This window comes from Grampus griseus (assembly GCF_964374135.1).
Source record: "Grampus griseus genome assembly, chromosome: 6".
Taxonomy (NCBI): Eukaryota; Metazoa; Chordata; class Mammalia; order Artiodactyla; family Delphinidae; genus Grampus; species Grampus griseus.
Window position 1 is genome coordinate 35,532,884 of NC_139000.1, and position 15,212 is coordinate 35,548,095.

A 15,212-nucleotide genomic window follows, 5' to 3' on the forward strand; every position below is an offset into this window, starting at 1 on the left:
CTGTCCTATACCACTAAATCAAGCTCTCTGGAGTTGAGGCCCAAGGATCTGCATGTGACTCCTTTCACACTGAAGTTTAGAAGCTACTGTTATCAGGGAACTGAGTGACTTACTGCCCGAAGAGCTGGGGTCCCAGAGGTGGAGCCCTGACCATGAGGACTGGACAGAATATTCCATCTCAGACACACAGGGACATAGACAAGGGAGAGCTCAGGGCTGTGCAGCCTGAGCAGTGAGCGGTGGCCACCACCTGTAGTTCCGGGAGGGTGTCCCACAGCTGGAGGATTTCCTAAGGTGCATGAGGAACATTCCAAAAAATATATATATATTTTTTTGTTTTCTTTTTTTCCAGGCTTTTTTTATTTTTTTCATGAATGCTACAAACTTTCCCAGGGCAGGAAGTGGAAAACTGCTAGAAATTAGGCTTTCCTGTGTTTCTCTCCTTGGTCATAGGGCCTTTGCCCTATCTCTCCCTTTGACCCTTGGGGCCACTCCATCTGGGAAGGGGAGAATCTGATAATCTCCAGGGAGGTGTGGCAGGGGCTTGCCCACCTTATTGAGCCTCCTTCCTTTGCCCCACTCCCCAAACCACTGTGAATTCCTCCCCTCAGAAACATTTGCCATTCCTATCAACCCTGAGCCTTTAGTCAGCTCTTCTCATAACATTTTATATTTATGTTGATATCCAGCAGCCTTACCTGCAAAATGGGGACATTAATTGTGCTCCCTGTGTCATTATTTATCTAGCAAAGTCCTACTCACCCTTCAACACTCATATAGGTCACTCCCCCAGTGAGGTCTCCTCTGGCCACCCCCTTTCCAGAGTCTGGCTTGACCCGCCTTGCTTGGTTCTCCCTCAGCCCCTTTTGGTGCCTCCCATCCTCACACTCTTATGGTCTAAGTATAGGTCTGTCTCCCCTCTGGACAGGGCCTGGGGCTCAAGTGACATTACGCCAGGGCTCTTGGCACACGGCTGGGCATCTCTTCCCGGGTTGCTGTGAGGATCAAATGACTGCTGCCTGGAGACTCCCTGAGGGCTCCTCTGCACACGTTCTTGCCCTCTTCTCTGGTATTCATGACAGTAGAGGGGACTGTACTGATCCCTTAGGCTGAAGGGGCAGGGAACCCCAGTACCTCAGGCAACAGATTCCCCCACCTCGGTCTGGAGAGAGTGGAAGGATATCCACTTGGAATATGTGGCCCTTCTGGACCTGGAAGCATGCCGCTCCTCCTTCCCGGTGCTAGCTGGGAAACAGCTTCTGCCAGGGTGGCCAAAAGGGCTTGAGGGGCAGAGCTCTCCTCTGGGTCTCCAAAGCTGTCCTGGTGACTGGTGCAACCTGGGCACTGGGCCTGCACTGAGGGCCTCAGGGGAAATGGAAGAACCAAGCACTTGCTAGCTTGGAGCCGGGACAAAACCCAGCTCCAAGCTTAATTAAAAAGAGCGCTTAATCCCTCCCCCAAGAAATGTAGATCGCCCACAAAGGAGAACAGGAACACCAGTGGCCAGGAAGACCCAAAGCCTTACAAACAAGCACTTCGGTCTGAGCAGGGCAGCTCCACTATGATCTGATACAATGACTATTGTCAAGGAGGGCTGTTTTTCCATGTTTTTGTATCCTTTTCCTCACATTTTCTTTTGCTACCTAATTTCATGCATCAGAGGTCAAAAGACAAAAGGTCAGGCCTGGTTTAAAGGCAGCAAACTCCCCACCACCAGGAACGTGTGTCCAAAGGAGTGCTTTGAGGCACCGCCTGCAGACACCGGCAGGTTTCCATCCCTGCCTAATTCTCTTTTGTCACTTCATGGGGTACATGAGTCTACGTGCAAATTGCATGAGAAATGAGATACCAACTGCTATACCACACTAGGAAAAAATTGCCCCCTTTCAGTTCACCAAACCGTTTCCATCTCATACCTTGTCAGAATTTGTACCTACCAAGAAGCCCATCTTCCAGCTCTCCGCTTGCCTATGAACAGAAGTATATACTACATATATTATATATATAACTATAATATATATAAACATATGCTGTAAATACAAAATATGAATAGATATTCCTTAATTGTTTTTTTCTAGGAGAATTCATTAAGATGTCTCCAGAAAATTACCAACACTTGTCCTTAAAATTGCTTTCATTGAAATTTTAGCAGCATTTTAGTTGAATAATTTAGTATGATTCTTTTAGTATGAATATTTTGTCCTAGACCTCCAATCTTTTCGATGCTCCATTTTGGATTCTTAAGTAATAGTGGATTGTTAGTTTCCTTATGTGATGAGTAGACACTTTTGTGAATACAGCAGAATACAGTGTCATGATTTCCCATTAGAAATATTTTCATGATTGGGGGAAAACAACTTTCTACTTCTATGTTCATAAGCTTCTCATACCAACTTGGTATGCCAAATGGCTTTTATCTGACTGAAAATAAATTAGGGCACATCTTTAATTTTTCTTATTGTTGACAATTTTTTAGTTGACTGGCATTCAGTGTCTGAAGGTCTGGTCCCCACCTCAAATACAAAGTAAAGGAGAATATAAGCACTTTGAGAAGTGTCTCTGGTGATTGCTAGACCCTGGGCTGGTTATAGGGCTCACTTCAAAGGCCCTTTGGACCCAAGCCCAGGTCCTTTCCCCCATCTTATTCTGGGCTGAGTCCTGGAAGAAGCTACCAGCAAATAGCAGGTCGATTTGTTAAAAATATGGAATCGGCAGCAAATCTGAAAGAATTTTACAGCATACAGTTTTATTTCAGGCATGCCCTCAAGTCCAGACTTTTTATCCTGCAGTCTGCTTTTCTTTCCATAAGACATCCCCTCAAAAGAGGTAATAATAATCAGCCCAAAACCTGCCATAAGACTGAAGTACTCACTTGGCGAATTGCAAGGTCACACTACAGGCTCCAGGAAAAACACCCCAATCCTGCTGTGATCCTCTGCCACAGCTCTGAAGTTATTACAGAAAAATGGAGAATGAAGTAAGCGAGAACATTAAAGGGCCTACTTACAGGTGCTTCACTTCCGTTTAACATTCTGATCTGCGTCCAAAAACTATAAGAATCGTTTAACCTGTGGACGCAGTCAAAATCGCTTGTGAAGTGGGCTCCTTTATGTTCCAGTGTTTCATGGCATCAAATTATATCACATTAAAATGTTATTAGTTTAAAACATATTAAATAAATGCAAGTCTGGGTTGGCGCATGAATATTTAAAGCTCACATTACATTACACGGAGAAATAGAAGAAAAAGGGGGTGGGGAGAGCTAACAGTTCATCGTATAAATATTGGTAGAAATAAAACATCCTTCATATGTCTTCTTTGGCAAAATATGATTTTATTACTTACAAATCATGGTATTGTTAAATTTAAAAGGAAACAGAAGAAGAAATAAACTGATTTACACTGTTTTCAATGTTAAATAATCAGAGTGCCGGTAAATCTTTTCAATGCCCCGTTTTGGATTCTTAGGTAATAGTGGATTGCTGGGATATGTTGGCCATTTTTAAATACAACTGACTCCCTGTTTTCCATATTCATATATTGCGAATGTAACTACAGAATAGTGAATTTTATCTCAAAATTCTCCACGAGTTGCCTTCAAATCGCGTCCCTGTATACGGCAGACACTTGACGTCTGCCGTGTGTACCTGTGCGCTGGAAACCAGTCGTGGAACTGAATCGAATTACTGGATTTGAGTTGAAATGAACCCATCCAAATGACCCGAGTCTCTGCGCTGTTTGAGGCGTCTCTCAATAATACTTTTAATTAAAGCAAGAAAGGCAGTAAACAACAGTAGCAATAACCCACCATGAGCATCAGATTCCCCGAACACAGCCCCATCGTGTTTTCTAGCACTACCCCTGTGTTGCTGGGTGGCGAGCCGCTAGCACATGGTGTCCCAGCAAGCCAGCAGCCAGAAGCTCGAAGCCCTTTATGTGCAGAGGACCCCAATGCCAGCAGAAATGGGTGCTTCTATCCAAACCATTCCTCAGCCCCTTTTCACCGCGGGCGCCGCTCGAAAACCTGCGGCGGCGGCGGCTGGCCTGCGTTGTGCGCGTTTTGCGCTCTGCTCCCCGGGAGCTGCCAGTGGAGAGGTGCCCCCATCCACACGGGCGCCGCCCCCCGGCAAGCCCCAAGCTTAGGCCGTGAGGAACCTACTCGCCGGGACTCGGCGTCCACCCTCAATCCTGACACATCCAGACCCAGCAAACGCAGCGGGGCGGGGCTGGGCTTTAGCGGCGCCTCCAGAGGAAGGTGCGGTGCCACGTGTGCGCTGCGCGGACCCCAAATCCTGCGAGTCCAGCTGCGGCCTCAGCCGCTCCCAGAACTGGGCCCCCAGCTTTAGGGCGGGGCCTCTTCCTAGCTACTTGCCTGGACGTCGGTTCCCACCCGCCCTCAGAGCAGGCTCCATCCCAGAGCCACAGGGCCGGAGTCGTTCCCCGCTGCCTCTCCCAGGGCTCGCACAGAGGGAGGCCCAGCGGCGGACCGCGGTGGTCCAATCTTTACTGGATTCCGGGCTGGGGGTCTCGGGTGGCGCCGGGCCGAAATCGAGCCGCAGTCTTGGCTCCACAAACCCTGGAGTCTTCGGGTGTTTCCTGGCTGAATAGCAGAGCCCGACCTAGGCGCCTCGCCTCCCGACGTCGGCCTCCCCAATCCTGGACTGCAGCGTCTTAGCTGGAGAGAAGCTCGCAGCGTGCCTAGGCCAACCCCTTCTGCGACTCTTTTCTTTTCCTGTCACTCTCTGTTCTCGGTTTCTGCTTTCTCCCTCTCACAGAAGGCCAGAGCGCGCAGGGGCCTTGGAGGAGCCTCCTCACCAGCCCCTTTCCTGGGTCTTCAGTCTGACTTTCTTCGGTCTTCAGTCTGACTTTCCTCACAGTCTTTTCTCTCTCTCTCCATATTTCTTTCTCTATAGATTCTCCCCGCACTTCCTCGCCTTTTTAGCCAGTATGTCTCTCTGCCTCTCTGAATTTGTCTCTCTTTTTCTCCCCGGTGTAGCATTAAACAAATCCACGTGTATCGAGGTTGGAGAAGTTCCGGCAACGTGGACAGGAAAAAACAAAAAGCCTTATTCTATCCTTGGGACATTTCCGGTCACTACACTTCGTCTTCCCCTTGAAGTGGTGCCAGCGCTGGTTCAGCCACGCAGGCCGCTGCTATCAAGGCGCCGGCTCGCTGGCTCTCGCTCTCTAGCTGTGTAGGCGTATGTTCGAGGGTGGATTTGTATGTCGATGGTTGCAAACTAGGGCAAGTTCTCCAAACCGAAAGCTGAGCAGAGTTGGGTTTCTAGGATTCTAGGGCTGCGGCCAAGTGAGATGGGGGATTTTTCGGGGGTTCCAATGCCGATCTGCGCCTAAGACTCTATGCGTTCATAGCCCCTTGCCCAGTATCTCTAAGGTCGCAGCATCAATTCCGGGTCCCCCGAAGAGGTTCGCCACCTTCTCTGCATCAGGGAGCAGCCCCTTGGTCCAACGCTGCGGGAGTCCAGGAGATCCGAAGCACGCTGGCCAGGCGCAAGGGGAGGTCAACCCACAGCGGGCAGGGTGGGCAAGGGGATGACGGTTGGGCCTGGATACCCCGCGGGGGGGGGCGCTCTGTGAATTCTGGGCACTTGCGCCACACGACCGGCGGGGTTATGAGTAAGGGCGGGCGCCCCCTCGGGAACACGTATTTGTTTCGCGTTGGTCTGGAGCGCCCAGAGTACGACTCGGCCACGCGGGGGTCAGGTATTTCCGAGCACTGCGAGTCCACGGGTCCTGGTGCTTGGCCTAATCCTCTGCCCTTCCTGGGTGCGGACAAGAATGAAGAAGTGGCCGGTGTCCCCTCCCTAATCCAAAAGCCTCACAAAGCCCAACACACACGCAAAACTCACCAAAGCATCCCACAAACACAAAAACTAAAGCCAACACACGAAAACATAAACCAAAACCCCCATCAAACGCACTGCTCATAAAAACAAAATCAAAATCGAAGAAAACAAAACCCATACAAACACAAAATTCACCTAACTCAAAACACACAAACGACACCCACTAGTACAAAATAAAAAACACATCAAAACACCACGTAGAAAGAACAGCCTTCCAAACGACACACAAAAAGCCTACAAGGACAAAGTACAACACGCACACAAAATCAAAACAGAAGACAGAAAAGACCAAGACTCACAGAGCAAAACCCGCTAAAATGAAATCCACGAACAACCAACACGCAAAACACCCGAAACAAAACGCTCACATGGATAATGAAAAGAAAACAAACAAAAACAAAACAAACCCTCTAAATAGACAAAACAAAACAAAACAAAACCCCCAAACAATTCCCGTCCCCAGCCCGGGATGAAATGTCAATTCCGGGAGGGCTTTTTGATCTCTAGGCGCGGACAGGCCGCTCCTCCTCTGCGCAGCCTCCCCGCGCGGGCTAGGCGGGAGGGCGGGAAGCAAGGGCTGGGGCCCGGTTGCGGAGGAAGAGTCGAGCGCTTGGAGATGGCCAAAAATCAAGTCGCCGGGGCAGGGACCCGGACGCATAGGCTGCAGGAAGAGGCGGCGCAGCGGGACTGCGCAGACTACTTGTGGGGGGGTGGGGGAGGGAGCCGCCGGGGAATCCACAGCCAAGTTTCCGATTGTGGCGAAATCGGCTCAGTGGATAAGCGATGTCCGGTTCCCGAGCCCCCCGCCCCCTTTTCTCGAGCCCTGGGCTCTTCCCCCAAGGTTGCGGCCCATCCTCGTGACCACCCCCTCCAAAAAACAAACAACACTCTCGCTGAGGACGATTCACTTTTCGAAACTGCCATTGTCCGGCGGGCCAAGAGTCCTCCTGCGGATCTCTCCCCCGCCCTGGAGAACCCCTTGCCCCTGCGACCACCCCGCAGCGGGGCCCCACGGGCTTCCAGTGGACAAGCCCAGCAGCTGGACTCGGGACTTGGGAGGAGAAAGGGGAGGGAAGTCTTGAGCCTGGGCCGAAGAGAGCGGGCTGGACATGCCAAACTTCTGCGCGGTCTCTCTGATTTCCCCTCTGAAGTCAAGTCTTGGGGCTCGGGGACGCCTTAACGTCTCGGGGCTGGAGGGCAAGGGGATTCCACTTATGGGCCGGGGTAAGGTGTCCGGGACTCATGTCAACCTCCAGGACCTCCTGAGAAGGTTCTGCTCAGCCCGGGTGTTCCAAAGCGGAGGCTGGGATTTTATCTCCAGCATTTCACAGCTTAACCTCTGTGCTCGGGGCCAGGATGGGACATGGTGTGTGGAAAGGCTCTGGGGCCAGGAATGGTACCTGGGCGTACTAGGGTTCTGGCACTGCCCTGGAGTCAGGGACACAGCAATAGTAATAATAGAGCTGCAAACTGCGGTGGGGTGGAGTGGCTGAGAGCTCTGGAGGGCGGACGCCGCCCTAGGGGTGAATCTGAGGAAACTGGAACGCCCCCCTCTATGCCTGGCAACACGGCTTCCCTCTACACTCCTTTCAACTGCACCTGCTTGGCAGAGTGGTTAATTTCTTAAAAAACAAAAACGCGGCCTGCACCCTCTTACGTGGCGGGTTTGCACCTAAAGGGGTCACCGGCCTCGCGCACAGAGCAGAGGGCCGCGACACCCAGACTCAGGGATTTGTAAAAGGTGCGGTCGCGACGCCAGGGGTCCCGGCTCGCCTGCGGTCGGCTCCTTGCCGTTAGAACGCAGGCTAGAGCTCGGCTCCATCTGAAGCCGTCCGTCCCTCCCCCGCAACCCCCTATAAAAGTTCAGGGCGGCGCGGCGGCAGCATTGCTGCTCTCCCGGCCTCCCGCACTGCTGCCGGCCCGGCCCGGCCCGCCCCGTCTGGCCAGCTGAGCAGGCCGGGCCGCAGAGCGCGGACACCCTTTCCCAGCTCGGGGCCTGCAGTGCGGGGAGGCACGCTGGGGGCGCGGCGTGTCTGGGGACATCTTGTGATGTTGGCGAGAACAGGACATGATCTCACATGGCGAGAAGCTCTTTAGTTCCTTAATCATTTCACGGTGCCTTCGGACGCTTTTTTTCCACCTAAAACGTTTAGTTTCAGCTCAGTGATCAGCTACCCCAGCTCGGCGGGGGAGCGGAAGGCTTGAATTATTCCGACCTGCGAGCGGCCCCTGAGACCCAAAAAAAAAAAAAAAAAAAGCACCAAAAAGTGGAAACTTTTTTTCCCTGTCCATTACATCAAGTTCTGAAAAATCAAAATGGATTTAGAGAAAAATTACCCGACTCCTCGGACCGGCAGGACAGGTAGGACCGCGATACGGGCTCTAGGCGTGCTAACTCAGAGACCCAGCCGGGCACTGGCCCTCAAACACTTCGACCCTGGGGGAGGGGGCGCGTCTCATTTTCGCAGGGATTGACTGCGCGACTGTCTGCGGCACGTTTCTTTTCTCCAATCTGTTCACACACTTCTGCATCAGTCCAAGTGTTTGCGAGTTTGCGTGTGTTTTTCTCTATTTCTGAATGTTTATGTGGATGTTTATCTGGGAGTCTGAAAGTTTGTTTGGGTCTGTGTGTTTACATAGGGGCTCAGGGTGTGCATGAGTGACAATGAGCTTGTGATGATTATATATATATATATATATATATATAATCAAAAATTTTGAGTGTGTGTTGAAGAATCTATGTGCCTGTGTATATGTAGCTTTATATTCATGAGTCTGTTAGTGTGTGTTTATGAGTTGCTGTTCCTGGGTACCGTTCTTTTGAGTAACCAAAATGTGTGTCTGTGAGTGGCGTATACATAATTTGGATGAGTGTTTGAGTGTACATCTACTCCTTTAAGGGATCGTGTTTCCCCGTCACATCCCAAGTGATTCTGGAAGTGAGAATAAGATGGTTACACCGACCCCTCCATTTTTGGATGTCAACAGCTGTTCACTGTGCACATGCCAATGTACACAAAAGTGCCTGCCTCTAGGCACAAAGATGGGTCTGGGACCTGTGGGGATCTGTTGTACTAAGTCTGCCATCAGTCAGGCTCAGGTTCCATTCTGTTGAGAGAACAGGAGTGAAGGTGTGCAGCCCTTCGTTGTGTGGTACACACTGCTTCCGTCTGTGGGTACTGTTGAGCCTACCATTTGTACAAAAGGGTCTCACGTTGCAGACACAACCTTGGCAGGTAAGAGGAGGCAGCCTACCTGCAGGCTAGTTGTGACATTTCTAGGGACCCCCAGCCTGCCTTAGCTCTTACTTAGACAAGACTCTGTCACTGGTGTGTTTGTGTGTGCACGCGCGTGTGCGCTCAGGTTTTATCTTGTGGGTGCCTGGAGGAGAGCACAAGTAGGTGGACATGTGTGCCTAACTGGGGCATCCAGCTCTGAACCTATATGCACAGAGGCCTCCCTGGCACAGAGCCTGGTGTTCCTCCCACAGGCCCAGGCAGTGGGTGGCAGGGTGTGTTTATGTCTGAGAGGAGGTGGAAGGCAGCAGGAAGCTTGTGTCTGCCCTGAGGTAAAAGCCAGTTATGGGCACCTCTTTTACTCATTAGGTCAAATGTGCTAAACCCCCATCCAAACACACTTCTGGCCCTGACAGAACTCCCCTCCCCCTATCCATATGGTTCTGTGAGCACCCACCTCTACCCCAGCCCTAAATACAGGTCAAAAAGCAGAGAGAGAGGTGGGGGGTGAACTTGTATCTGAAACCCAGGACCTAGGCATATATGTGTTTCCAAAATCATTACTGAAGAGAAGTGAGGGCAGAAATCTAAGAGGCAGGGAATTGAAGAGGATTCCCCAGGGTAAAGGCACAGGAAAGGGAACCTGGAATCCCCTTCTGCTCCATCCCTACTCTCCCCACTACTCCGCAGTGGGTCACTTAGTAGGTGAGACTCCATAGGTGTCTGCACTGGGGACTAGGGTGTGTGTGTGTGTGGTGTGTGTGTTGGGAACGGGTCAGAGGCCTGTGAGGGTCCACTAGAGGGTCTGTATGGCTGGCCCAGCTGCCTCTCCAGACAAGCTGCCTACGAAGACTGTAATTCATGGCGGTCGATGGGCTCTTTGATTAGTTCAATCGCCTGAATAATCGTTTAATCAATAAAGCATTTCATTCCTCTGCGAGACAGGCCTGGGTGGGGCTGAGGACCCCTAGGCTGGCCAGAGTTTAAAAATCTGGAGAGCCATGCCCCCTCTTCACCGACGGGTTGGGTGAGGGCCCTGCCTGGGAAAGGGCAGTATCTCAGGTAATACTATACTTCCGCCTGTCTGCACCAGCCTGGGCCGGGAAAGAAAAGAGAGCTGAGAAACTGGCCAGGATGGGGGCGTCTAGGTCTGGTTTTGGGGTTTTTGCTCAGGCCTCTCCCTTCTCCCAACTTCAGGACCTTGTATGGGTCGCTTAATGGCCCTTTCCCTCCTTTAGAACTGTATTCCATTCCTTCGTTTGACCTCAGTTTCCCCATCTGTATAATGGGGAAGGCATATATGCCATTCTAAATGTAAGCCCAAGGTCGGTGAGGTTCTACCTGAGCAAGAAGCCACTTAAGGGTATTCTTGTCTAGCCTCTTCCTTGTGGTGCCAAAAAAGGAAAAACTGAGGTCCAGAGAGGGGCAGGGACTTATTTGAGATCATACAGAAGGAAGTATGGAGGGCGTAGGACTGAAAGGTAATTTTTCTGCCCTTAAACCTCTCATTCTTGCTGGAAAAGGCGATAGAGCTCCATGCATCCCCCTCCCCCCACAGCCTCCCTTGGAGGAAAATGACAATTAGGCAAATTAGCTGAGGTGAGGGTTAAGGAGTCCCAAGGCCAGGGAGACCAGGATAGGCTGAACACAGCCTGCGTGCTGGCATCCATTCCCCTAGCTCTGGAATGAGCCTGGTGGAATAATACCCTCTACCATGGATCTTCATCTTTAAGAACCTTGGGAGGTCTCATCTCAGGGATTCTTTTCAGACACATGGGGAAGCTGAGCCCTAGGAGAAGCAGGACTCGCCTTTGGGAGAAGTAAACATAGTCCCAGAGTCCCTGGCCTTTGAGGTGTGCTGGTAATGATAACAAACCCTGACAAAGGCACTTTGCACAGTTCTTGAAAAATCTGGTTAAATTTTCCCCTTTTTTCTCCCACTTCGACCATTCCTACAAACAGACTTGGGCCAGGCAGAGCAGACCACTGATCCAGGCACAGGAATCATGCAGGAATTGGCTCTGACCCTACTAGCTTGTGTAACTTAGGGTCAGTTGCTTTCTCTCTGTGATGCTTTTAAAATGAGGGTGAGAGAGGACCCACCAAGTTAGGACAGCACTGCTAGGGCCTCTCTGGCTTTCTCGAACTGAGCAACCAATCTGAGCCCTGTAGGCCTCGCTTTATCCAAAGCACCAGAAGGAAGATGAGCTGGACTTGGGCTTCGGGAGTCGATTTCAGGCCCAGGGAGCACTGTAGCAGCCCCAACCCCCAGATGCCGCTGGGTGCAGGAGGGGCTGGCCCAGGGGGAGGGAGGGGGAGGCGGGGAGGGCGTGTGTTCCGAGTAAAGCCAAGTTTGTGTATGGAGACTGAGGTGGAGGTGGGCATTCCTCTGAAAGTGGCTTCTCAAACATTATTCTCAATGGGCTTTCTTTCAATAACAAAACTTTCAAAGGCAATTCCATTTACACAAGTTAAATTTCTTTCCGGGGGGTTTCCTTTCCCCGTCTCCTGCCTCCGCCGCTTAAGACAAGGCCCGGCCCAAAGTCATGCAGAGGAGGAAAGAAAGCACGCGACCGTTGGGCACAGCGACACCCTACCGCATTCAGCGCAGCGTGGAGACCAACCCCCGATAGCCTCTCTCTCCTGGACGCAGACTCGTGGGCTGGTGAGCTTTCGGAGGCAGGACTGAGGCGCGGTGCCCGGCTTGGTCAAGGAATCGCTGTGTTATCCCGGATAGTCAAGTAACTTCTCTGGGCCACCATTTGCTGGCCTATAAGGCTGGGTTAGGTGGCCAGGATATCTGATGGCGCCTCTTGGAGTTAGAAGTTCCGGGAGGCCGGCACGCTCAGGCAGCTGTGAATAATCCCATATCCAAAAGGAAACACCCTCTGCCCTGTGCACCACAACGTGAGAAAGGGGGCTGCTCTCGCCGCCCAGGTTAGGCTGCCCAACACCGTCCTGAAGGCGAAAGTCTTCTGTGTGAAATGGGAAGCCGACCTATTCCAGTTCAAGTAATTAATATATGTGGTTCCATTCAACCCTGGCAGCGCTTTGGGGGGATTCGGTCCAAGCCGCACTGGTATCGGAAGGAAAATCGGTGTGTATGGACATATCCTGGCTGGGTTTCCCCTCCACCCCCCCCAAAAAAAACCCCGCCCCATCATCCCAAGAGTGGCTCTGGAGAAACCCGTCTGAGAAAGAGATTTCCAGTTCACAGCGTTTCCTCTACCTGGGACTTGTTATGTGACCTTGGACAGGTAGCCTCCTGTCTTGGCCTCAGGTTTCATATCTGTAAAATGGAGAAGGCCTAGCCTCAGGGCCCTTTTAGCTCTAAGACTTTAGAATCTGAGTTTCTAGGCCTGAACTAGAGCGGGGCTGGAGGTAGAGGTGTCACTGGCTGCGACCCTTTGAGCATCCCCATACTCCCGCCTCTCCGGTGGGAACACAGAGCCGCCACGTCGAATTCTTAGTCCACTTTTGATCCATCGTGCGCCACCGGCTGGAATGAACGCAGGAACCCCAACCATCCTGGTCCCTCTGCGACATTGCGATCCTCCTGGTCCAAGGCGAGGGGAGTGTGGTCGAAGATCAGGAGAGGCGGGGTTCCAGACAAAGGAGAGATAACACCCACTGCCACCCCACCCCTGTGCATACGCAGCCTCCTGGGCCTGCAGATGACTTCCTGGGTCTGTTTTCCGCAGCTGTGCCCTGGAGGGGGTGGGGACGGTGTCACCGCCGGAAACTTATCTACCATTCAGGGGCAGCTGGATCTGGGGCAGGAACAGAAGACGGGTCCAAGGGCTGATCCCATGTAGGAGTGTGAGAAATTGGACGGAGGTAGAGAGAAGGGAGACTGAAGTAGAAAACAACCTGGGAGTCCTCCCAGGATCAACCCGTGCTCTGTCCTCCTTACAAGCCCAGAGCAGGCATCTCAGAGCCCTTGCTTTGGTGGATTTATGTTTAATATTAGAAGATCATCACTTATGAATTCGAAACGGTGGGTCTTGGACAACTCCCGTGAGCTGCTGGGACAGGGGAATCTTCAGTTACTATTCCAGGGCAGGGCTCAGGCGCACATAGGCTCTCACAGAACTATTGCCTCCTGGGTGTAGAATGTCTGTTGTCCAGTTCCTTTGATTGTGGTCCCAGAGCCTGACACGCCTGAGAAACTGAGTCTCTTTGGCCAAAGACCCTGCCCTTCTGGGCCAAAAGAGTCCGGCTAGACATCCACTCATTTTGTCTTAAAAGCGACAAGAACTTACCCAGGAGAGGAAAAGTTGGGTTTTCTCGACGACAGAGCTGCAGCACAGTAGCACCCTTAGTGCAGCTCTGCGTGGCCCTTGCAGATTGAATGCGCCCTCCCGCTTCAGGGACTCTCATTAGCACTGGCCGGGACTGGATTCATTCAGTTCCCAAGAGGCCTTGCTCCGGATGCAGAATTACCCCTGCACACAGAAGCCTTCAGCTGTGCATATCACTAGCCCCAAAGTGTCTGACAGCTCCTGGTCTGAGGCTGGAAAGAGGGGCTCACGGCTCAGTGCTTGGGCAACCTGGTCCAAAGCCTCAGATAGACCTCTCCCCCAGGAGCACCCTGGTTACTAACTTTAAAGGACTATGAGATTTTCCCCTTCTATGTCTCTGCCTACGGTTAGCTTAGAATTGGGGGCCCTTGAGTTAGAGCAGGGGAGGACGGTGGACAAGGAGGCGGCAGCGTCAGCTTAGTTGGCGCTTGATAAAACTATGAAATATTTCCGCTGGAAGGAGCCTTCATTAAAAACTAGGTAAGCAAACTCTGCCCATTTTACAGATGAGGAAACTGAGGTCAGAACGGAGCAGATGTGCACACACTACGTTTCCATCGCGAGTCTGATAGTGCTTAGATTGAAAGCCTGATCTCTATTGAGCTCCTTGTTTTCCTCCAACATCCGGTGTGTGTGTGTGTGTGTGTGTGTGTGTGTGTGTGTGTGTGTGTGTGTGCGCGCGCGCGTTTTCTGGAGACTATTTCCCCACCCTCACTCCCCACCCCCCATCCCCGCCTCGGCTGCCCTTAATCCCTCAGGGCATCCCTGGGTCCCAATGCCGCGGAGAGGAGGCCAGGTTCCTGCTGGACCTGCAGCTCGACTCTCCAGGCACTGTGTTGACCCCCTTCCCCCTCCCCCAGTCCGCGCTCCACTAGGCCTTCGCCCCGCGCGTTTGTCAATGAACGTGGCGCCGCCGCCTGGGCCCCGCCTCCCATTCTCTCCCATTGCCCAGGTATCGGCTAATCAGGCGGAGCCCGCCGGTTGCTCAGCCAATGGGGCGGTGTCTCGGGTCAGAGCCGGCTGCCACCGCTCTGACTGGCTTGATGAAGCGTGATTGGCAGGTTAGCCCCCGCCCCGCCCCCGCCCCCGCCCGGAGGGAGGCTGAGCCCCGGGCGGCGCTGTCCACACGCAGCGGGTCCTGAAAGCGGCTCCGGGGCGGCGCGGTGGCGCACTGTGCGCGCCGAACAGGCGGAGGGCTAGCGCCGGCGGCGGCGGCTGCGGCTGCGGCGGTAACGCTGGGAGTCAAAGCAGATAGAGGCTGCATCTCTGCACCGGCAGTCCCGGCGGCCTTGGTCTAGGGGACCTTTCGCTCTCTTCTGTGTCCCTCGCTCTACGCCTGGGGCAGGCGCGGCGGCCGTCCCGGAAGAGGCAACTGAAAGACAGTCGAACCAGACCCCCGAGAGAAGGCAGCGGAAGCTCGAAGAGTTGGTGGGTGCGAGACAGATACTCAGGCGAGGAGGAGATCGTCGCTGTTGTCCCCATTCCTGGTCCCGGCGATGAAGGAGCAGCGGGAGCCGAGGGAACTTTGAAGGCAGTGGGTCCCAGGGTGTGAGGGCTGCGGAATCCCGGGGACTCCAGAGTCTTGGCTCCAACCTCAGTGGCATAAGCGTCTCAGAACCCGCCAGGACCCCAGCGCCGCCAGAGAGGAAGTTCTTTGCAACTTCGTCCGAGACGTCGGAGAGCCGGGTGGAGAGAAGCTGCAGCGGCAAGTCCGAGCCCCAGAGACTCAAAGAAGCAGAAAGGGAAAGGATCCGGTGGAGACCGAGGGATCGAGGAGAGACTCCAGAGGCAGCGAGGCCGCGGAACCA

General features: G+C 52.9%; 1 protein-coding gene across 7 annotated transcripts in view; it reads left to right on the top strand.

Annotated features, from left to right (window-relative positions):
• Positions 1-8,183: 8,183 nt before the first annotated feature.
• Positions 8,184-15,212, top strand: part of PAX5 (paired box 5) — a gene marked incomplete at both ends in the record, with an annotated part of 184,414 nt that continues 177,385 nt past the window's right edge. For all 7 annotated transcript variants that reach the window (XM_082657339.1, XM_082657341.1, XM_082657342.1 and 4 more), the window contains one exon: positions 8,184-8,229. In XM_082657339.1, the coding sequence (XP_082513465.1) occupies positions 8,184-8,229 (46 nt within the window). The remainder of the gene's footprint in view (positions 8,230-15,212) is intronic.